This window comes from Mytilus edulis, chromosome 5 (genome assembly GCF_963676685.1).
Source record: "Mytilus edulis chromosome 5, xbMytEdul2.2, whole genome shotgun sequence".
NCBI lineage: Eukaryota > Metazoa > Mollusca > Bivalvia > Mytilida > Mytilidae > Mytilus > Mytilus edulis.
This window is the reverse complement of record NC_092348.1, coordinates 81,058,147-81,084,014: the sequence shown is the minus strand read 5'-3', so window position 1 is coordinate 81,084,014 and position 25,868 is coordinate 81,058,147. Positions and strand designations below refer to the sequence as shown.

The window sequence follows — 25,868 nt, the reverse complement described above, 5'->3', positions numbered from 1 at the left end:
GATGTCAGAAGAGCATACATATAAACAAGCTTTTTTGAAAATGTAACATGTTTCTAAAGACCAGCGGTCTGATCCCGGATCTATTGAACATAATTTATACATAATTGCTATTTAAAAGTATTTGGGATTTCCGATTATTCTACTTTCACTATCGTCGTTAGCGTACGTCACACCTAGCCGACAAGTCAACAGGTATGAATTAATGTAACTATGTGCGATATTATATTTCTGCATCTATTTTTCTTTCAGATTTTATCACTGAATAACTGACATTTTGATTAAGTCGAAGTTAGCTTAAACATCTAAGATTTACGTCCAAGTTGCTAGTATCATATGACGGTCACCAATATCTGCAATGTTGTAGCAGTTTGTCTGTTTGTTGTCCACATCTCTCCCCTTCGAAATAATTTATTAGGTGATTATGTTTTTATTTCGTATTATGTATGTATTTATGAACTGGTAGATTGCTCCGTTATTCGGAGATTAACGTAGCTGTGTTACTAACGTGTTAAAACGATCAGTCTCCAGATTTAAAATGACAACCCCCATGCATCTTCTTCTTCATCTTCTTCTTCTTTATATACAGAAAAACATCAACTGGTTGATGATTACTTTCCGGCGCATGTCTGGTTTGATAATATTGTTAATGATTAAAAATATATATTTTTGGTTTCTAAATAATTTTTCAATTTTTATGATACAAATGTATATGTAAGTAATATTTTTCAATTTTTATTTTTAATTTTTGGTATAAGATAAAAACAAGATACATATTATACATGTAGGTGTTTGTAAGTGTCAAGGAGCATCTCTCTAGTGAGTTTCTCCTTGAAGCACTCAGTAGTGGTGCTGCAGGCTATTGGTTCTGGTAATTTGTTCCAGTCTTTTATAGTTTGGCAGAAAAATGAAAATTTGTAACTGTCTTTGCTGCATCGAATTTGTCGGTATGTTTGTTCGTGGCTAGACCTGGTGTTTGATTGGCTTTTAATTAATATGTCAGTATGTGGTATGGCAATTTTGTTGTTTGTTATTCTATGGAACATATTTAATCTGCTTTTGAGTCTCCTTTCTTGTAATGTTGGCCAGTGGAGTGTGTTAATCATGTTTGTTACACTTTCAGTATATTTGTAGTTTGAGCATACATATCTCGCTGCACGTCTTTGAACTTTTTCTATGGAGTTAATGTTCTCTGTTGTGTAGGGGTCCCAGACAGTGCAGCAGTATTCAAGTTTTGGTCTAATAAGGGCTTGGTATGCTCGGTCTTTGATGGTTACTGAGTTTATTTTTAAGTTTCTTCTGATGAATCCAAGGGTCTTATTTGCTTTAGATGTCATGTTCTGAATGTGTTTGTTCCATTTTAAATTTGATGAAATAGTTATACCTAAATATTTTGCATTTTCAACTGACTCAATAATGTGACCGTGCATGTTGTAATAAAAATGGATAGGTGTTTTCTTTGTGGTCACTCTAAGTATGTTGCATTTATCAGGGTGAAACTGCATTAGCCAGTCTTGTTTCCATTTGATTGCTCCTTCTAGGTCTTCCTGGAGTTTAAGGCAATCTGATGGTGATTTTATTTGTCGGTAAATGATGCTATCGTCAGCAAAGAGCCAGATTTGACTATGATGTAAGTAGTCAGGTAAGTCATTGATATATATCAAAAATAGTATTGGACCTAATACAGTGCCCTGAGGAACACCTGATGTAACTGGTAAGTTATCAGAGGAATGGTTTTCTAGCATAACTGTTTGTGTACGGTTTGAAAGGAAAGATTTTATCCAGTTTGCGGCTTGATCTGATACACCGAAAAATTTAAGTTTATATAGTAAACGGTTGTGTGGAACTTTGTCAAAGGCTTTTGCGAAATCCATGATGATAAGATCGGTTTGTATATTTTTGTCGTTATTTGAACATAGTTGGTGAATTAGTGATATTATTTGGGATTCGCATGATCTATTTGCCCTGAAGCCGTGTTGCAAGTCATAAAGTATGTTGTTAGATTCAAGGTGTTTCATAATGTTGCTTGCAATTATGTGCTCTAGTAATTTGCATGAAATACATGTAAGTGAAATTGGACGATAGTTACCAGGATGATGTTTGTCTCCTTTTTTGAAAACAGGTGTTACATTTGCGTGGTTCCAATCGTGAGGTACTTTTCCTGTTTGCATTGATTTTGTAAAAATTAGAGTGAGTATGTCTGTGCATGTGTTGATGTTTTCTTTAAGCACTATTCCAGTGATGTTATCAGGTCCTGTTGCCTTTTTTGGGTTTATATTTTTAATTAATTTATAGATGCCTTCTCTGTTGATGTCTTTGTCGTCCATTATTGGATGTGTTGATGGACCTTTGTCAGGGATAACTGTATTGGTCTCAGATGTAAAAGCTGATTTAAATTGTTCATTTAATATGTTAGCTTTTTTCAAGGGATCTGTATGAAGTAGACCTTCACTCCTAAGAGGTGCAATACCAGTGTTTTCATTGTTTTGGCCTTTTATGTATGAAAAGAGTTTTTAAGGTTGTTTGTTAAATCTCGAATTTTCAGGCTCTTGTATTTCAATGTCAAAAATCATGTTTTCGATATAATTCCAATAGGCATTTCTCATCTCTTTCTGTAATTGTGTTTTAATTTGTTTAAATTTTTTAGTATGTTTGCTATCATGTTTTTTCTTTTTATAAAATTTGTTTTTCTTATTTATCAGTTTTTTCAATTTTGAGTCTATCTAAACACAAAGGGAGTGCTAGGACACCGAGAAGCCTATTATTATCGTTGGATGATGCCTAAAAACTCAAAAAGAACTACCGGGACACTCGACGGGAACAGACAAACCGCAGAGATATCTGAAGATTGATCTCCAGGTCAAAGTAGGCTTGGGGACTTTGACCAACCGAGGCCCGCAATGTAATCATTCAAGTTTAAACTCCCGCCTCGGTCGGTATCAGAGAAGTGTGGTGGGTGAAAAAAACCTTTGTGATGAACTGAAATATCCAGCGTCCCGAGTCAGAAGGCAACCTTGTTACGTACCTTCAGCACTGTAGCCATCGGTATGAAACCATGAAAACTTTAAAGAACCCATGCTGGTATGCATCTGATATACGTTCATTTATAATGGAATACCATAGAACTTTCAAAACTTAATTTCATTGAGATATTAACCTTATAATACCACTGAATATTTTCATGTCCTTCAGGACAAGCTCTTATTCAGAATAAAAGACTGTAAATTAAAAATTCTCCATCATCCTGAATATCATACAACTTGTACATTTACATTTCTGCATATATGGTATCTTAATCTTTATTTATCAAAATTTTCAACTGAAGAAACTGGTCGAGGTAATCTATATTCATGCTATTTATTTTATTTTTGATTGTTTAATTGTGCAAATCAGTGCTTCTAGCTCTTATAACGTGTGCAATTGTTTATATCACAATTTTCTAGATATCAATTCACATTTTTGTTCTGGATCTCTATTTTGACATAGTAGCTGTCTTTCAAGTGAGTCTAGTATGATTTCATGTACCACATTTACATAAAAGTTCAACTTTGGACGTTGGGAGTATTATAATTAAACTGCCTCGAGTGTTGAAATATCGTAATACACTTGTTGCAGTTGTGGAATCTATATTTATCACACTGCAGTCAATAGGGGCGTGTTCTAACGGTTTTTTTTGTTTGAATTTGAACACATTTCAAATAAGAATAAAATTGCATACAAGAAACGGAAAATAGCAGATAGACGAAATGACCCTGAATATCAATTGATTATTAATAAAATGGAAACTAGAAAACTGTAAAAAATTGAATGATATTACAGAATTCATATTTGTATAGGAATTTCTTAGTTGAATCTTCCTTTTTTCATTTATGCCCTCTGGGGAAACTGTCCTTAACTTTCTTATCCAAAATCTTTCCCGAGCGACTCTGTCGACCTCCGACCAACCCTCGTTGTGGTCTATGATTGTGGTGGTAAGTTTTTGAGATCAGCTTGGGCGTGCCCATGTGATCTCAAATGACGACTTATGGGTAGGTAGGGCTTGCAAGTGTAGTCACTTCGATGACCATTCATGCGTTAGTTGAATGGCTGCTCTGTCTCGCCAACATACTGCATGCCACATCGACACTGAACATAGAATGAGTCACTCATTTTCCTGTAATCACTTGTTTCCAGTAACTCCGGCTTCCGTACTGGCTTTACAGTTTGAAGATTTTTTTAAATTACCAGTTTAAATTACAGGGCTCCATTCATTTGGGATGGATGTATAAGGACGTAGCCACGTTCAATTATTTTACCTTATTAGATAAAACTTATTTTTCTAATCATTGTTAAACTGCTATTCGTTTGGGAGGCTTAAATATGTAGTTTCTGTTGCAATTGCCCTAGTACCGTTGTCAAATTTAAAATGTTATATCAACTTGGATCGGTTAGGGCATTTTTGATTTTGTTTGTTTGAGGACTGCCCTCTATGCAGTTATCACATCTAAACTGTCACAACCTTTGGAAATTTAGAGTTGTGCCAGTTCACATCGCAAATAACTATTTTTATTTGGCATATCTTTGTAATCTTTGCGCCGTGTTTGGAAGTTTTAAAATTGTACCTGCGTCTGTGGTGTCCGCTTAAATTGTATAAACGTTCAAGATTTTGATAGTGTCTCAATTTGAATGTATTGACATGATTCATTTTACATCGTGCTATTACCGAAGAAGGATATATATATTGATATATATATTACTTGATCAAGATCGTAATTCCCATAAAAACCCGGCTGCTGCTATAGTAAACTTCATGCTAATGAGAATTTCTACGTGCTTTCAAGAATTTCTACGTGCTTTTGTGAATTCGTTTTCTTTATGGTGTGTATATGATTTAGTTCTTGACAGAATTTTTTCTTAATGTATTGATTTGTCTACATTTAGCATTTCTTTGTTTACAAGATTAAACGTCCAGTTGTGGTTGTCTTTTTTTTGTTTTTGTTTGTTTAGATCTTTGCTTGAGTGATGACACTTTTCTTTGGTTGTAGAGTTTAATGGTTTATTTACCTGTATTGTAAGGCATGGTTTACCAAAATTTGTAAATTATATGGATAATGACTTGGTATTATGATGTCACTCAAGCGTGAAACATTCTAATAGTTGATTTTAGTCTAGCCTTTTTTTACAGCCTTGACAACATCAAATTCTGATTTTGCATCGAGCAATGCTATATATAAAGGACTATAACTAGTACGTCTATATTCTCTGTAAATATAATTTCTGCATTTGAAGGGAAAGTTTTAGGTGTAAATTCTCTTTGATTGATTGATTGATTGTTGGTTGCTTAACGTCCACTGGCAAATATTTCATGCATGTTCAGGACGAGAACAATTTAACAATAAATACAATGAGTAGTTCTTGTAATAATATAGTGCTCCCGGGAGGATGACAAGGGAAATTTTGACTGCCACTTGAAGTGTATATAATGAACTGGTACAGACACCACAAAGAGTTGTTGACAGGGTTCTTAACGTGTTAAGAGCATGGTACTCTCTTTACACGAGGCATCGGTTTTAACGTCCCAATTCTGACCAGACGTTGAGCACTGCCAAACTGACACCCCACTTTGGAAAGCGTTTTACTGCCGATCGGAAGAAGACCAAGTGACCATATTTCTCTTCCCCAGTCATCCTTTGTGGGTAAATCCTCCTTGTAGTGGTGATTGTTTTCGCAAAAGAATTTGTAAAAAGTCTATTCTGGGGATGTGTTAAATGATTTCACATAACATGGATAGCACAACAATTCCTCGTTAGTTCTTGGAGTCTTTTTTTCTTCCTTTGTGAGCGATACATCATAATAAATATTTCAGGTATTAATACTACGTATGATGATATTCACAAAGGATAGCAGATAATACGTGAAGTTTTCTCCTGCATGTATGCTATATGTTCAATTGATAGATCAAAACTAACTTCTGAGTTTTCTGTATTAATATTTTAATTTTAATTTTAATGCTTCAACAAATTCTGATCTTGCTTTTATTCTGTTTAAAACTTGACTGCGTAAGTATGGTATTGCTAGGTAATCTACACCACATATGTTTTGGTGTTTAAAGTCGTATGAAGAATTATGGATAAGTTTACAAATGTAGCTAGGGTTTTTAAATGTTCGTGACAACCATTAATCACTTCCTCATTTCCATATGTTCTATCTTTATATAGTAATACATGGAGATTATAGATAGAGGTTTTTGTTATTTCTTTGGTTTCTCTTTCTTCTAAGTCAAATAGCTTTTTATTCTGCGAATTTTGAGTTATAATTATGTCTCTTTGTATACTGTATGTTAACGTTTGTTTTCTTCTTTTTTTTTCATCAGTTTTCTAGTTTCCATTTTATTAATAATCAATTGATATTCAGGATCATTTTGTCTAAAGTTCTGCTATTTTCTATATCTTGTATGCAATTTTATTCTTATTTGAAATGTGTTTAAATTCAAACACCGCTTTGCTGTTGAGTCCTGTGTCGAACAAATTAATTGTAGATGGATTGGTTGTATCCATACAAATTGATTTTGATGAGCTGATTGATTATGATATTTTAGATCAGTATTTGTAACTGAAAAGTCAGTGGCACTATGGTGTTTTGTTTTATAAATGGTAACTAGATTGGGTGTTTAACACCACTGTTCTTGACTTCTGTTAATTATTGGAGCGAAACGGTTCATTGGTGGTTCCTTAGAATACCTTCGTGTACGCCATAGTTAATCTTTTGATCAGTACGGTTCGAGTTGTTGACAGTGCCTACCACCTCCCTTTTTGTTTGTTCGTATTCAATATGGGTACTCAGATTCAATGTAATGTGTGCAAACTTCGACTGTCCTGTTATATTTATATATTATCTTTAATAAACTACAATTTGTGTTTACATGCTAAACTGCCGTTAATAAAATGAATTAAACTTTAACTTCCTTTATATACGTGTGCTCTTTCGTTTCGTTTTTTTAACAATTAAAATAACTCAGCATGTTGACCTTTTAATCATTTACTTGCCACGTACACTTATTACAATCTATATGCATGTTTATAAGAGTGATTTATTGCTCCATGCATATTGCCATACTAGTATATTGAATGCATATCTCAAGAAGAGAGATAATTAGTAACTAATCTACAATAGCATATAAAGCAGACAACAGCTGGAGATGAATGGCGAGAAATTTTGATTTGGACTGTAAAAGGAGGGTATGTTTTATAAGGAGAGACATTTTACCTTGCATAAGGTAAATTTATCAAAATTTTGAGAAACGTGAACACACCATTACAGCAAAATTATATAAACAATTAACGTTAGTAAGCCGAAATCTGCAGTTGAATCGTTTCAGAGTCATAACCCAGCCTTAAAAGACATTTTTAATCTTTTTTCGTGTTTATGGCTATGTAATCTTGAGAAGTATAAACGATTGAAAGATAAACTTTGAATAGCAAAGATTAGACATGATGTGGTTTATTTCACTTGAAGACGTAGAAGAGATAATCATCTACACGACGGCTTTCGAAACATTTGCAAACAAGTACTGGATAGAAGAAAACAACCAACAGCAATTGAACCACAACAACAAGAAATGGCACATACCTACAATCACTATGAGGCATGGCATAGCAAACTAAAAATCATGTCATCTATGTGCACATAAACAATCTATGTGTTGATAAGACATTCTCCAGAAAACTCAAGCCAACATTAAAGCCAACCAGATATAAGTAGCAGTTAGGGAAAATCAACGTCCAACATCCAAGAAATCTCTAAATATGAATAACATACTGTCGATATTTCAAGTAGGACTTGTCGCTCAGGGATTCGCCGACAAAGCCATCTCCCTCCTCCACATGGAAATTTGATAGTAATTAGCTTTAATATGTTTTTTTTTTTTTAGTAAAAACGTTTAAACAATGCACAGAAAAAAAACCATATGGCTTGAATTAACTCGTTGTCTGAAATTTATAAAATACAAACGTAATCTTAAGAATTTAAGGTTTCGTTTTGAGAAGTAAAGATATTTAAAAGCGTTAAAAGTTTCAAATCTAATGCGCTTCTGTCAACGCTTTGACACAAAAATAAAACTACAAAAAAGCATTCAACTTTTGAATAAAAGTTGCTGCAGTATTCAATTTGTTAAAATGACTTGATAAAAAAAAAAACTTGTGAGTTTGTTTTATAGGACCCCGCTATACTAGTTTATATGGTCAAATGTTATATTTTTTGTAATTATATACTTTTTGCAGCAAATCTGACAAAATGGCATCCCCGAAAGAAGAAAGAAAAGGTAAAACTAAACATCCTACAATAAAGGACCCAGAAACAAATCAGCGCAATAAAACAATTTCTTCTTCAACAAACGACACAGAACCTAATCAGCGCAATACACCAATATATTCTTCAACAAACGACCCAGACCCAAATCATGAGTTCTCTGATAATGAAGAAAACAGTCCAACTGTTTTACAGACGTCATCAAAAGATCGAAAAGAACAGAGTTTGGGCCGAGCATCAGACGTATTTACCTTTAAATTGTCCATGTAAGTTTAATTTGTAGAAATGTTATTTATTTAGATAAAATTTGACGAGCTTAATTCAGTTATTATATTTAAGTGTATTATTTCTTGAAACTCTACATCACTATTTAGATTACACTATTTCCAAACTTTGTTATCACGATACAGTAAGATATACTTGTAGTTAGTGTTCTGTTCTTTCACTGAAATAGCAGTTTCGTTAGCTAGATTGTCATGTGTTATGTTAATGTAAACCCTTTATCAGGTTGAAAGTAAGAATGTTGTTTTAAATCTCAGATGATTTATGAAATCGCATTGCTACTGATGTACGATAAACATGGGACTATTATTTTCGGTTCCAGAATAAAACTTAATTAATTTGTTTTAAAGTAAAAATTAAATAGTTAGCGAATAATTATAAATGTGTACCACCAATTCTTCTTAATCTCAAAACGCAAATTAACCTATACAAAGACGTCATAATATGTGTTCTCGTTCATTGGGAACTATATCAATATTCTAAATCTTAATTTAATTATCTTACATTCTTGTAATCCGTTTAATACGACCGCAAAATTTGAAAAAAATTTCGTCGTATATTGCTATCACGTTGGCGTCGTCGTCTGCGTCGTCGTCGTCGTCCGAATACTTTTAGTTTTCGCACTCTAACTTTAGTAAAAGTGAATGGAAATCTATGAAATTTTAACACAAGGTTTATGACCACAAAAGGAAGGTTGGGATTGATTTTGGGAGTTTTGGTCCCAACATTTTAGGAATTAGGGGCCAAAAAGGGCCCAAATAAGCATTTTCTTGGTTTTCGCACAATAACTTTAGTTTAAGTGAATAGAAATCAATGAAATTTAAACACAATGTTAATGACTACAAAAGGAAGGTTGGTATTGCTTTTGGGAGTTTAGGTCCCAACAGTTTAGGAATTAGGGGCCAAAAAGGGACCCAAATAAGCATTTTTCTTGGTTTACCAACCATAACGTTAGTATAAGTAAATAGAAATCTATGAAATTTAAACACAAGGTTTATGACCATAAAAGGAAGGTTGGTATTGATTTTGGGAGTTTTGGTCCCAACAGAATAAGGGGCCCAAAGGGTCCAAAATTAAACTTTGTTTGATTTCATCAAAATTGAATAATTGGGATTCTTTGATATGCCGAATCTAACTGTCATGACTGTGTATGTAGATTCTTAACTTTTGGTCCAGTTTTCAAATTGGTCTACATTAAGGTCCAAAGGGTCCAAAATTAAACTTAGTTTGATTTTGACAAAAAATGAATCAGTTAGGTTCTTTGATATGCTGAATCTAAAAATATACTTAGATTCTTGATTATTGGCCCAGTTTTCAAGTTGGTCCAAATCGGGGTCCAAAATTAAACTTTGTTTGATTTCATCAAAAATTGAATAAATGGGGTTCTTTGATATACCAAATCTAACTGTGTATGTAGATTCTTCATTTTTGGTCCTGTTTTCAAATTGGTCTACACTAAAGTCCAAAGGGTCCAAAATTAAACTTAGTCTGATTTTAACAAAAATTGAAATCTTGGGGTTCTTTGATATGCTGAATCCAAAAATGTACTTAGATTTTTTATTATGGGCCCAGTTTTCAAGTTGGTCCAAATCAGGATCTAAAATTATTATATTAAGTATTGTGCAATAGCAAGTCTTTTCAATTGCACAGTATTGCGCAATGGCAAGAAATATCTAATTGCACAATATTGTGAAATAGCAAATTTTTTTTTACTTAGAGTTATCTTTCTTTGTCCAGAATAGTAAGCAAGAAATATCTAATTGCAAAATATTGTGCAATAGCAATATTTTTTTTTAATTGGAGTTATCTTTCTTTGTCCAGAATCAACTTAAATCTTTGTTATATACAATATACAATGTATATTCACTTTTTACTACCAACTGATAAATTAAAATAATCTTTACCATTCAGTGATAACAAGCAGTTTTTTTACATCTTAATATTTTATGATGTATTTAAATGAGTAGTTATTGTTGCAAACTCCATTAGAAATTTTAATTGAGATTAGTTTTGGAATAAGGGAAAGGGGGATGTGATTAAAAAAATTGGGTTCAATTTTTCTCATTTGAAATTTCATAAATAAAAAAGAAAATTTCTTCAAACATTTTTTTGAGAGGATTAATATTCAACAGCATAGTGAATTGCTCTAAGAGAAAACAAAAATTTTAAGTTCATTAGAACACATTCATTCTGTGTCAGAAACCTATGCTGTGTCAACTATTTAATCACAATCCAAATTTTGAGCTGAATCCAGCTTGAATGTTGTGTCCATACTTGCCCCAACCGTTCAGGGTTCAACCTCTGCGGTCGTATAAAGCTACGCCCTGCAGAGCATCTGGTTTTCAAATGTCAACACTAGAATATTCCTTGTTTAAACTGTTCAAGTAGAAAGTATGCTTAGGCTTCATTTTGATTCAATGACATTTTTTAGTGTCGGTTATCACTAGACCTTTGTTATTGTTTATAGGATACCGTCATTGATAATTTAAAATTCATTGTTATATACCTACTGAGTTAATCCAAATATTCTTTAAAAAATTGTTAAAAAAAACCAATCAAATATCGAAACTTCGAAATTCTTTCATTTATATATTTGAATACAAACAACAACCTTACCACAACGGAAGACAAACATGTTCGTTGGTGGGAATTGTATGTATCCAAGAACCTGTCAATTAACAGAGTTATTACAGGAATACAGAAGCCAATATTTCTTCTTGTGTATAACTCGAACATGGTTAAGATAAGAAACGTTTACTTATCATAACAAATAGACATTGGTTTTGAGTTGAAGATCTTTCCACTAATACAAAACGGTCAAGTGTGTTGTTTTGCTACTATTAAAGGTTTTTCCAATTTAGTAACATCTTCCTATGCTATTTTCATCAGTGATCGCGAGATTAGGCATTTTGGATCAAACGAAGTAATGATGGCCAAAACATATGAAGTTGAAAAAGAACAAACATAAATATAGCAAAAACAAATCTTATTTCATACCACTTTGTAAATACCAATCACACGATATATTGTACACTGTGCAGACCCATATTTGTTCCTAAATATATGATCGTGAATAGTGAAAACTGTCTTACAGAATATATATCTTCTGGCTAGATTACGCAAGGCATATTTCTCCATTTTGGCGTCCATTTTTGTTTTCTGATCATGAATAAGTTGTGATGTGACACGTTTTTTTTAAATCAAAATTGCCAATCGTGTAGGTACAGAGCTATAAGAATTGTTTGGTTCGCGTATTATGTTACTAGGAAGATTGTTATGGATTCAGAGGTCAATATTTAAAGGTGATAGTCTCTGTAAACAAATATAAAATGCGTTTATCGATCATATGTCCAGGACTAAACATATACTGGAACCAAACTTAGATACCGTTAAATGGTAGCACACAAGGGGAAGGAAATCCCTATTGATTTGTTTTAAATAATATTGTCAAAAGTGTGTATGTTACAAGAGTGTTTGTTACGTTTTTGTCCATGTCGAGCAAAACAGTTCATTTCAATTATTACCTGTTGGGAAGTTTTCAAATTTAGGGCTTTTGGCACCTGTTGTAGAAACTAAAAAAAAGTCCACTGCAACATCCAGTTTTTGATTTTTTTGTTAAAACACAGCTATTTTAGCCAAAGGGTCGACATGCGATAAACAACGAATGTTAACCAGATATTTGAGGGTTTTGGTCATTGTTGAAGTCAACACGGTTACTTGTAGTGTTTATATACATCATCGTATTTTGTTCTATGTTGAGAAATTGTCTCATACGATATATTGTACACTCAATTATATCCGACATCATTATTTTTACATTGTACCAACGTTGCTTAGTGATGGCATACCAGTAAAGTTGTTTTGTCACAAATGGAACACTGTTACTTGTCGCAAATACAATCGCGTAAATTGCAGTTTTTATATATTATTGTGTAATTGCCAGAACTGTGCAATATATGGTATCTTTGGATAACTAGAACAACTGCTACACAAGGCTTTCACAGATAATATATTATCCATTTTTGTCATCAATTTGCCATAATTTTTATGTAAAATATAAATAGTTATCAAAGGTACCAGAATTATAATTTAGTACGCCAGACGCGCGTTTCGTCTACATAAGACTCATCAGTGACGCTCATATCAAAATATTTATAAAGCCAAACAAGTACAAAGTTGAAGAGCATTGAGGATCCAAAATTCCAAAAAGTTGTGCCAAATACGGCTAATGTAATCTATGCCTGGGATAAGAAAATCCTTAGTTTTTCGTAAAATTCAAAGTTTTGTAACAGGAAATTTATTAAAATGACCACATTATTGATATTCATGTCAACACCGAAGTGTTGACTACTGGGCTGGTGATACCCTCGGGGACGAAACGTCCACCAGCAGTGGCATCGACCCGGTGGTGTAAATAGTTATCAAAGGTACCAGGATTATAATTTAGTATGCCAGACGCGCGTTTCGTCTACATAAGACTCATCAGTGACGCTCATATCAAAATATTTATAAAGCCAAACAAGTACAAAGTTGAAGAGCATTGAGGGTCCAAAATTCCAAAAAGTTGTGCCAAATACGGCTAAGGTGATCTATGCCTGGGATAAAAAAATCCTTAGTTTTTCGTAAAATTCAAAGTTTTGTAACAGGAAATTTATTAAAATGACCACATTATTGATATTCATGTCAACACCGAAGTGTTGACTACTGGGCTGGTGATACCCTCGGGGACGAAACGTCCACCAACAGTGGCATCGACCCAGTGGTGTAAATAGTTATCAAAGGTACCAGGATTATAATTTAGTACGCCAGACGCGCGTTTCGTCTACATAAGACTCATCAGTGACGCTCATATCAAAATATTTATAAAGCCAAACAAATACAAAGTTGAAGAGCATTGAGGATCCAAAATTCCAAAAAGTTGTGCCAAATACGGCTAAGGTAATCTATGCCTGGGATAAGAAAATCCTTAGTTTTTCGTAAAACAGTATTTTAACTGAATTTGTTGGGATAATACGTGTGTGAAGACTATTTATTTATTTATTTGAATATGAAAAAAAAAAGTAAAATCACAAAAATACTGAACTTAGAGGAAGATCAATTGGGAAAGTCCATAATCACATGGCAAAATCAAATAACAAAACGCATCAAAAACGAATGGACAAAAACTGTCATATTCCTGACTTGGTACAGGCATTTTCAAATGTAGAAAATGGTGGATTTAACCTGTTTCTATAGCGCTAACTCTCTCACTTTAATGACAGTCTCATCAATTTCCGATATTTTTACATTGATGCGTTAAATAAACAGACACAATAAATACAATAGTCAAAATATGACTTGTTACCTGGATTTGGTTTGCTTAATCGAATTATGACTAAATCTAAATACTTCTTTTGCATTTTGAATTATTTAAACTTGAAAAGCATTAAACTGACGTAGCCTCGTATTTTGTTCTATTGTGAAAACTTCTCTCATACGATATACTGTACACTGCAACTATACCAGTCATCATTATTTTAACATTGTACCAACGTTGCTTAGGGATGACATATCAGTGGATATGCCATTAATGATACCACTGTTACTGGTCGCACAAGCAATCGCATAAAGGTGTGATATATTATTATATATTTGCCGCAACTGTGCAATATATGATATCCATTTGATAAAAAGGACAAATGCTTCATAAGGCTTTCACAAACAATACTTATCAATTTTCGTCATCAATTAACCATATGTAGAATGTAAGAACAGCATTTTAACTGAATTTGTTGTGATAATATGCGTGCAGACAATATGTATTTATTTCTGTGAATATTAACGACTTGATTTTCCTTTTAAACAGCGATATACTAGTTTTGCCTTTATTTAAACTTTAAATGTATCAAATGTTTAAGGTATAAATATATTTTAAATTAATGAGTTTTTCATAGAAAACACCTGTAAATACTTTGCAAAACCCAAAGCAACTGCATAGTGACATATATAGAGTCATATTGAGTGAAGTCTTAAACACAGAGCACCTTGATTATTACAAGTACGAGACAACACAAAGCAGCTGTTTGTGTAATTTGTTTCGTATAATTATATGTCGATATGTGCTCACTTAATATGAACAAATCTTTGTTTTAATTTTTCTCATTAAATTCTGTTCATATTTTAGTTCTTGTAGTTGTGCTTGCAATGTATATTCGGTTTTATTTTTTCTGCATGTTTATAGTAGGTATCAAAATAACAATCCACACACGCACATGGATAGTATTTTGCAATCCCAAATTGAAAATTCAAATTAAATAGTTGTCTCAAGAAAAATAATATTACACTGCTGTTTGATCGTTTGCCTTAACTTGAGTTTACAAAGGGACTTTTAAATGGTTTTGAAATATAAGAATTGTTTGCGATATATTTTACCAATCCACTTTTCAGACCTGCTGTAGTGTTTACAATGGCTGTGGCAGTATACATAATTCGAGCTCAATACGAGATCGAAAATAAATTTGCAGTGTTGATGAAATATGAAGAATATTTGAAAAAAGTGAAGACACTTTCCGAAAAAGTGCCAATTTTAGATGTCGATTTATTGAAACTAGAGGAACGATTAGTACATATTGATACACATGTCGTTATTTTGCAAAGTAAGATGACTACAACAAACGATACCTTGAAAAACGTAGAAATGAGAATAAAGTTAACAGAGGGGATCAGTAGTAAACTGGAAGTCGATTTACCACAACAGCAGCAAACATTTATTGAAATTACTAAAACCCTTGCCAGGGCAGATAATGATATTTCAAACTTCTCAAAAACTATCGACTCAATGAACAATGAAACGACCGATATTAAGAAAAAACTTGAAATAGCATTTCAAAATCAAACAAGTCTTAATGTTTTGCTAAACAAAGCAAGTGATAAAGCTGAATATGTCAACACATCTGTCTCTGAAGTACATACAGTAATTAATGAAATTAATAAACATTTGCCTACTTTAGAAAATATGAACAAATCTGCTACCTTGATTAGGAGCAGTTATCAGCTTTTACCTCTAATGCAAAGGAGCCTTGAGGATAATAAAGTTCAACTTCGTGATTTAGAAATGGAAGTAAATAATACTGAGTCGAGATTAAAAGATTTGAAGGAATCATCAGAAAGTGTAAGTAATGCAGTTTCTTCTGCTGTGGAACAACAGACAAATATTGAAGAGCAAGTAAAGCTGTCTAATGAAGATATAACAAAGCTCAAACAACACATATCAAAGACTGACGACAACTTAACACATAGATTGACGAAATTATCAGAAGATTTAGAAACATCGAAAGGTAAAATTTTAGAGAAGACAAGTGAATTAAATACTGACATTTCCAAAACAGAAGTTAAAATAGGAAGCATGGTTACCAAAGTAGACGATTACAACGGGAAGCTTGGACATTTTAAAAGTAATGTGGATTCCCTCAGCAAAGATGTTAATAAAATGAAATTATTTGAAGAATACACGGGTCCCAAAGTCAGGGAACTTGATATCCAAGTTAGGAATCTGCAATCACAAAATACGGGTATGTAGTTTTTTTTAGCAACTATGCAACTTTTTTAATAAGTAAATATAAATGGGTATTATGAAGTTGGCATGAATCGTCACAGATGCTTTTATATCTTAAAATTTGATAATCTGCAAATAAAATCAATGATAAGATTACAGAGTCAGGTCTCTGAACAATACAAATGAGGCCTGCATCCGTGTCTCCACGTTTTAAATCGATTCGGCTGTGAAATATTTAACATAATTTAAATATAATATTTTTTGTTTTGCAGTAAGCATTCACGATTTAGGATGTTTGTAGTTGGACTTAAATTCGGGATTAATCTAAACAATATTTATATGCAATTTGTAAACCGTTATTGTTTAGATTGTATCTGGAATACGATTCCTTATATGATACGTTATAATCTTAATTGCAAAATTAAGCAATCATTTTTTTTAAAACTTGACTTGATTTACTTTTCAATATAGGATATCAAACTTTAAAACTATCATTGTAAAAAAGATGTTAAGCATACTTGTTTTAATATTCCACTTAACATCAATCATTATTTTGGTAAATAGTTTTGAAAATGTGTCCAACAACCTCGCCTCAATACCGAAATGGCCCTAAGCATACTTGTTTTAATATTCCACTTAACATCAATCATTATTTTGGTAAATAGTTTTGAAAATGTGCCCAACAACCTCGCCTCAATACCGAAATGGCCCTAAGCATACTTGTTTTAATATTCCACTTAACATCAATCATTATTTTGGTAAATAGTTTTGAAAATGTGTCCAACAACCTCGCCTCAATACCGAAACGGCCCAAACTAGAACAAAGAGGTAAAGTTTAAGTTGTGTCCTCTATATCTAAAGCTGTTATACATAGACAAAATCCGTAATAGTTAAAAATAAACTTTCAAAAGTATTCAAAGTACTGAAGTACTGAACATCGGATTACCACAAATTTGAGTGGATGGTCACAAGCACTTGACTCAAAATAAAAATCACATTTCTATACTTGAAAGTTAGGTTAAGGTATATAGATATAGTTTTTCATGTGACAATTTCATGTGTAGATGTGAATAAATGACAGGGAATTCAACTTCACCGTATTATAAATTAAATTGTAGTGATATTATCATTTGTTATAAATATACTCTAGTTTATTGTTATATATTATATCAATATTTGTATAACAATTTTCCGTCAGAAAAACAAGGATATAAGAAAACAGTTGAAATTTGATAATATAAATGAATTATAAATTATAAGACTCCACAGTCTTTTTTTTTATCAAAATATTTATATTTATTTTTATTAAATAATCATAAAAACATATTTTCAGTAGGCACTGGCTACGATGAAGTTGAAATGTTACAGTAATTAAAGAGTTACTTTTACGTTTGACAAAACATTCTAAAAGTGAGTTAGAAAACGTTCCCTCTCATCGTAAAATTCAATTTGACTTATTCATGCACTTATTTCGCAAGGTTTACTCAATTGACTTAACTTTTTCAAGACACATATAGGAATAAGAATATTAATTGAATCCAATAAGTAAAGTTTATTTTATATTGGCATCAGAAAAACATAAAATACTATCAAATACTTCTAATTTAAGAAACGTTTCATTGTAGGACTGTTCCAACCCATCAATGTATGTGTAGCTTTGGCATTTATGTTGATTGGTGCGCTTTTTTATATGACATATTATCGCTATGATAATGGCGGAACGCAATTTAGAGAGCATGAGAGAATAGAATCGCATTCGACTCCACCCTTTTTGTCACAGGTAATTTTGTTACAAAATTAAAAAGCCAAAAAACAAAAATAATTAATGTTCAGCATGAAATTAATCAAAAGAACAGAACTGTTATTTGAGTGCTTTTTGTTTTATCGGCTAATAAATAGATCACGATTTCCCAGAAAAAGATGCCTATATGCACACCTCCTATGGATTCAGGGGAAATAAATTTCCTGCACTTTAGAAAATCAAACCTTGTGCAATGCCACATTTAAATACCGACAAAATATAGCATTCAGTATTAGTGTTTAGTTTAAACAATGTTTTATATTATTTTATCTAACTTATCTATCCCCAGTTCATGTATTTGGTTTTGATGTTATATTTGTTATTCTCATATGATTTTGTCTAATGCTTAGTCCGTTTCTGTGTGTGTTACATTTTAATGTTGGGTCGTGGTTCTCCTCTTATATTTAATGCGTTTCCCTCAGTTTTAGTTTGTTACCCCGATTTTGTTTTTCGTCCATGGATTTATGAGTTTTGAACAGCGGTATACTACTGTTGCCTTTATTTAAAATTTAAAAAAAGCGCAAAAAATATAATTATACAATATAAATAAGAAGTAGTGTTTCTATGGGTTAATAAACATGAACAGATATATGCTATAAACTACTACATTCTTTGAAAATTAATTAATGGTAAAGCGGATATAGACGAGATTTATAAACTACAGTGGAAAATCTAGTGACAAAATATTACATCCCCTGTAAAAACTTAAAACTTTTTAATGTTTGTCTCAGTTTAACGCGGGCGGTATCAATTATGATTTCACAGGAAAACGTTATTGTATATAATGATAATAAAAATAAGTTGAAAAACAGATAAAACTTCAATTTAATGTTATCATTTCCCTCTGTAAATAGAAAGAAGACAAATCATTTCATCTTGGTAAAATATAAGAATGTCTTTAAATATTTTAAGAAGCAATGAGAATTTATGAAGTTACTAAATATATACGAACGCGTGTATATATGAACATGCAACAACACAATTTCATATATATTATTTTAATTCATGCGTGCTTTACTAATTCATTTTATTGTTTAATGGTAGGCGCAACATTAATTCATTCTTTTGATAAATGCATGGAAATTTACATTGGAAAGGGGAAAAAATGAGTCAGTTTCTTAAAATTCAAATAAAGACTGATGCTTTAATGGGGATATACGTTCGTATTTGACTTTGATATATCATCTTCTGCACATGAAATGAATAAAACCAAAGTGTTATGAGTACTCTTTTTTTGGGTGCATTTTTCATTACAGAGCTGCAAATTTATGGCTGAGTGACTATTTAAAAAAATATTGTGAAAATTTGGTATTTTTTATATCTGTAAATTATATTTGTTTAAAGAAACTTTAAACCACAAACAGAAGAATATACGTTTGATTATTTTTATTTAATTTGAGATTCTTTACCTTGACATGTTGAAAAATTAAATAAATGGTCAATTACTGAATTACGAAATTTAGGTTCAAGTTTGATAAAAGATATATGAGAACACATTTATATCCTTTTGTAATACTCTAATACGGCCAAAATATCAAGAATCAAAACTTTCTGCTGAATAGAAGTAGTAAAGTTATAATTTTTAATCAATTTTTATTGATATTTCTGCCTTTTTTGTAGAGTTTATATCTCCCATTTCAATGCAAATCTCCATAGGAAATTTAAAATCGTGATTTTTTAATTTCCTCAAATTATTTTGTTTGACTTTTTCTATGTATAATTGGGTTATAATGCTAAAGATTAAAACTTAAAAATATTCTGTTGCAATTACATTTTCCTAGGTTGACTGGACTAATTAATAGTGTAAAGAAATATTTGCTAAGATAGATGCTATCATATACAGTATTAACAAAAGAAATACATGTTTAATTATTACTCATATTTATTTTATATAAGATTTCGGATTGGAAATGGGGGATTTGTCAAAGATACAACAACCCGATCAAAGAGCGGAAAACAGCCTATGTGTATTCAAGACAACGAGAAAATCTCACACCCTGAGTCTTTCTGCAGCTGGCCCCTAAACACAAATGTGTTCATTGATAATGGACGTCATACTCATCTCCGAAATATATAAAAGAAACTAAATCTAAAAATCACACGAGACAAATAAGGCCAGCGACTCTTGACTTGGAACAGGCGCAAAAATGCGGCGTAGTTAATATGGTTTTTTTTAGATCTCAAACCTACCTCAATACATCTAGCCAATTCTATTTAAAAGAAGACTGAGTGTGCTGTCAGATGAGGTAACAAAAGAAACTAAACAAAATGACAATGATACATAAATCAAAAAAGGACTACTAAACGTTACTGACATGCCAGCTCCTGATCTCAATTCAACTGATTGAAAAAATATGTCTTCATCATATAAATACCAAGCACAATCTCTCCTGTCAGGAGTTTAATATCCTACCATCATAAAATATATAAGAAGAAAATAACCTGTATCATGCCAAAAATTGGCCATATAAGTGAATCAATATAAAGCCAAATATGCCATCTTTTATAGCCTGACAACAGTATCGTAACTATATCCCTTGTTTCAAATAAGTCTGTTGCCGACATTCTTGTGCTTTGTAAAACATATTACCATAAAAAATTGAATGTGAAATACCTGAACGTATAAGATGTCTGCATTTCGATTTATATTTACGAATGTTTTCCATGTACACATACATGTATATACAGTAGATTTAAAAGTAATAAGGTTGTTTTAATAGTCCAAATGGTTTAACACTGTTGGAAAGAATTGATTTAGCAAATTGAAACGAATTGGTTGATTCACCTTCTCTTTCGCCTTTGCAGGGGGTCGCGTCGCACTTCACACGTTTGCACCCTTTTTAAAGTTTTTTTTAACTGATTAATTTTTTAAACGACTATCAAATTAGTAACAAACTGTTAATTTTCATTTTTTCATGAACATTCCTCATTGTTTTTTCTCCTACACGCTAACTTTAGTATTTTACTTTACACCAAACACATTACACTAATATCAAATAAGCTTTGAGAATACCAATTAAAAATAATCTTATATAAAACATTATTGATAATCAATCTTTTAATCACCAAAAAAACCCAGAGTTTAACGGACCCAAGTTGTGAACGTGTATGGTACGAATGTGTTTTTGAGTGAACGAAACGATTCCCTATGAAAGCAGGATCAAATTTCAGATTTATTTTCATTTACAAAATGAAAATAAGAAAACTCATAACGGCATTGTGTCTTATCTAGCATGTGTACTCACTTGGAGCAGGATAAACTTACCCTTCCGGAGCACCTGATTTCACCCCAAGTTTTTGGTGGGGTTTGTGTTGCTTAGTGTTTAGTTTTCAATGTTGTGTCTTCAGTTTGTCTTTTTAGTTTCAGTCATGGCGTTGTCAGTTTATTTTCAATTTATGAGTTTGACTGTCCCTCTGGTATCTTTCGTTCCTCTTTTACTTAATAGTATTAACATATTTAAACTGTTTGAATGGAGTTTTTCGCTACTATTTTAGAGGGCTCCTAGTATACTGGATAGGATCCAAAGAGTTCCGGTCTTTGATAACAAAGTATGTGTATTGAGTTTTTACTCTGAAACTATGAATTTGCACAAACAATTGGTAAAGTCGGCTCTAGCAACAAAGAATAGAGGAGGAAACATAGAAATCATTCAGCATCTGGTCAGGAGACATGAAGATATCCTAAATATTCCAGGTGCAAGATACATCTTTGTATTTGTCGACTTCAATGAGCGCAATGTGATCTTAGAGAATCCTGGACAGGACTTAGGCGATAAGAAGCTTGTGACTGTACAAGCTGCTCAGAAACTTGGTGGTAAGTCTTTTACATAAAACAATTGTACATACAGGCAATAGTAGTATACCGCTGTTCGATAGTTATAAATCAATTTAACTGAGACTAATCTTTGTCAAAAAACAAAACACATCAAGTGTAAGAGGAAAACAACGAAACACAAGAAACACTGAACAGCTACAAAAACAAACGCCAACATATATAGGAACGAATTATTGATAACAGCTGCCATATTGTTATACAGCTCGCAGGAAAACATGCCACCCTACCACGCCAATTTATTTCGAGCCCACTATTTTTTTCGCTGAATCCTTTAATGTCTAGGTTGGATCCTGGCTGGATCCGAACCCATTATTTCCAGCAATCGAAGCTATAATGCTACACCAAGATGCCTTCCCACGTCATCGATAATACAGATCACATTAATCAGTCCTGTAATCATTTGTTGCACTTTTTAATGGACCGTCGTCTTAGTAAATTGTTTTGATACATAAAGAGTTAAACTCTGTGCACGTACATGACAAAGAATCATTACAATACCGTTTAGCTCATTCTTAGGTGACCTCTTGCCATACATAATAACAGTCGCTGCCGCAGACATCATATTGTGTTTTGGCGCCTCCACTGTGCAACACAACATTGATGTGAGGTCAGTTCTCATTTTATTGTTGACTAAGACGATTAACTTCCTGAGTTATTTTGATTAGAAAGTTTTTTTATGCCCCACCTACGATAGTAGAGGGGCATTATGTTTTCTGGTCTGTGCGTCCGTTCGTCCGTCTGTCCCGCTTCAGGTTAACTTCCCCTATGGTCCCCTATGATATGATCTTCCTAATTTAAATTCTAAATTAGAGTTTTACCCCCAATATCACGGTCCACTAAACATAGAAAATGGTAGTGCGAGTGGGGCATCCGTGTACTATGGACACATTCTTGTTTTATATGTTTAACAGTAAGTTTTATGCATCAAAAACTTATCTAATATTTATGTTACAGCTGATGTATTTGTGACATATGTGAGGGACAGAGGATCAAATCAGTTAGTTCCGGGTAATTTGTATAACCAGGAATTGTCCGCTTTTACAAGTCATCAGGTCTTAAGGGGACTGGAAAGCAACCAGAGATGTTTCAGTGTATATGAAACATTTAACAACACACAAAAAGAATCTATTGTCCGTTCAATATCATAAGACAATTATCATGTCTTTCAGAGATTGGAAAACAACCAGAGATGTTTCAGTGTATATGAGTGTATATCAGTGTATATAAAACATTTAACATTTCACAAAAAGAATATATTGTCCGTGCAATATCATGAGACTTTATTCTTTGTTAAATTATCATTGACATGTGTTGACACTTCATTTTCTTATCCTTAATATTTTAGGCAACTGGATGTTGTTTTTTTTTCTTTTACTTTTACTTTATTTAAACGGTGAGGGATCATCAGATAACAAACTCTTACCATGAATTTTTGTTGGGTTTTTCTAACGTCATGCAGTATTTTGATGTAGTGAGTTTTAATTTCAGTTGATGCGTGAATACTAATAATGTACAACTTCCATTGTAAATATGATATTTATAGGTTTCATAACGAGTGAGAATTAGATATCGATTGATATCAACTCGAGTTATTTAATTTCAATAATAATAAACGAGCCTATGGCGAGTTTATTATTATTGAAATTAAATAACGAGAGTTGATATCAAGCGATATCTAATTCTCACAAGTTGTTAAACCTATTTCTCTTATGGCAAAAAGTTGTATGTGCGTGGCCTATTTGTTGCGAGTTGTGTTGCTACGGCCGTTTTTCTTTGCAACGCGTACTGATCTTTCTCTTATGGTTGGGGCTTGTTATCTAGTTTGTAACAAGTGTATTGACACGTTATTTCTACAATAATTAACAAATAACTCACTTGTTGCGCCTTAAAATCTTCTTTTTATCAAATTTTATTACATTCTGAAGCGGCACAGAAGCCAGAAAATGCCCGGTGTTTATGTATGACACCGGAAGCATACCTATGACGTCACGTAGTGTAGGGACCAAAGAAGATAACATCTTTTCGCGGAGTTTTCTTAAATGAAGATTTTACACTGAAATTTAATTATGAACTTGTGTTGCATTAGAATAGAGATAACTGTATTGTATTTGAAGCTTTGCGGACGTCCATCGGTAGTTTTACTGTCGCATACAGAGGGAAATTGAAATTGGAAGTTGTGCCAGTTATAATGCCCTTTGCTCCGTTACATAACCGTTCACGGGTTCCTTTCTTTATTTCTTCGTCCATAATAAGATTTATATTAGATAATGCAGACGATAAAGCAGACGAAAATCGCGAAAACCGGAAGTAAACAATCAGTTGTCAAGAAAAAAAGTAGTCCCGTCATGACCTTTTCCATTGAATAATGACCTGATCAACGGCCAATGAAAATATTGGAAATTTACAAGATAAGCCAATCAAATTAACGTAATTTTGATATCACTTTTTCATATCACACTCCGTACGGTGTGATACGAAAAATATCTATTCACGTGGGAGTTAGATAACAGGCCCCAACCATAAGAGAATATAATATAAATGATACCGATGTCAGCTCATATGCCAATTGTTTCTTGGTAAACGTCCATAAGATTTGTGTGTGAAGTAACTGAAATGTTCTTTTTAAAGCATTATCAATTGATAGAACATGAAGAGGATCTGTACGTCATAATGTGAACAATAAAATATCAATGTGTTGCATCATTTAAATCATATCTTTCCAAAACTCTGGCTTAGGGGAGTAGCTGTTGTAGTTTAGTATTGTTTTGTAAATGAAAACTTATGAGTGGTTGCATACATGTTACTAAATGTTATGCAGTTTCTACTTATGCTTGCGTTCTGTGTTCATATATATTTGACTTGCATATTAAAAGATTCAAATATGTTTATTTCAAAGTTTTATATCCATGTATTATAGTTTTCGTTAAGGTTATGAAAATCAGCATGCATATTCGTTAAAATTGAGAATGGAAATGGGGAATATGTCAACGAGAGAAACAACCCAACGAAAGAGCAGACAACAGCCGAAGCCCCAAAAAAGGTCTAAAACGAAACGTGAAAATCCCACACCAGAAGGCGGTCCTCAGCTGTCCCCTAAATAAAATTGTGTACTAGTTCAATGAAAATGGACGTCACACAAACTCCATAACATATACATGAAATGAAATTAAAAAACTTAAAAGACTAACTAAGGACAGAGGCTCCTTACTTGGGACAAAAATGCGACAAGTTTAAACACGTTTTGTGAGATCTCAACCTTCTCCCTATACATCTAGCAAATATGGAATTAAGAAACACATAGCAATTCGCACAGTTAAAACTAGGTTTAAAAGAAGTCGGTGTCCGATGTCAGAATAGGATACAAAAAATCTTAGTAAAACAACAATGATACATGATGAACCAAGGATATTCTATACTAATTTTTCATCTTTTAAATAAAAAATGAATTTCACCAATGCTTGTCGAATATTGGTAAAAAAGCGTTTGTCCCCGCAAATACAGTCGAATATTGTCAAAAGCATTAGTTCACGCAAATACAATCAGTTCACCATTTACATGAAGGCAATCAAAGTAGCTTTTCCTACTTTGAATTTAGTACCTCCTGATATAAATAGTATGCATTTTACTACTATTAAAAAAACTCATATATAACAGCAAAGCAAGCAAGAATGACTTGGATCATGAAAATGGCAGTGATGTCAAGTGGTTGTAAATTCGAAGGAGTAAATGTATAAAAAGAAGATGTACGTAATCTTGAATGACATTTGAATTGAATGGAATATATTATAAACAATGGAATATATATAACATATGCCTGAAAATGATGCCTTTGAAATATAAAAAAGGAATGATTTACATCAAGAAGTATCTGTTTGAATCGATATACTGTAACAAAAACCGAGCGGTCACGCTTTGGTAATAAACTATAAATGTGTAACCCTAAGAGTATATATGTGTTTTATAACAATATATAAGTATATATATGAACTAAAGTTATAACTGGCGACCCTTCTTTAATAGCGTGGTACTCTGGTATCGTGGTACTTTGTGGTATTCTAGTAGATCTAAGGATTGTTCTGGATAGGTTTTGTGGTACTTTGTGGTATTCCGATAGATCTAAGTTTGGTTCCATT

General features: G+C 32.5%; 1 protein-coding gene across 1 annotated transcript; it reads left to right on the top strand.

Moving 5' to 3' along the window:
• Positions 1-93: 93 nt before the first annotated feature.
• LOC139524573 (putative leucine-rich repeat-containing protein DDB_G0290503) lies at positions 94-23,155 on the top strand. The gene is made up of 6 exons (XM_071319428.1): positions 94-192; positions 8,256-8,549; positions 14,992-16,115; positions 17,725-17,879; positions 21,396-21,714; positions 22,690-23,155. The coding sequence occupies exons 2-6, from the start codon at positions 8,269-8,271 to the stop codon at positions 22,881-22,883; spliced, it is 2,073 nt and encodes a 690-aa protein (XP_071175529.1). The 5' UTR covers positions 94-192; positions 8,256-8,268; the 3' UTR covers positions 22,884-23,155.
• Positions 23,156-25,868: the final 2,713 nt, after the last annotated feature.

Bases quoted from the DNA above. Each gene is read 5' to 3' on its own strand.
- LOC139524573 (XM_071319428.1), top strand. From the start codon at position 8,269: ATGGCATCCCCGAAAGAAGAAAGAAAAGGTAAAACTAAACATCCTACA. The intron at 16,116-17,724 runs GTATGTAGTTTT...GTTTCATTGTAG, and splicing joins TCTGCAATCACAAAATACGG to GACTGTTCCAACCCATCAAT. The intron at 17,880-21,395 runs GTAATTTTGTTA...CTACTATTTTAG, and splicing joins CTCCACCCTTTTTGTCACAG to AGGGCTCCTAGTATACTGGA.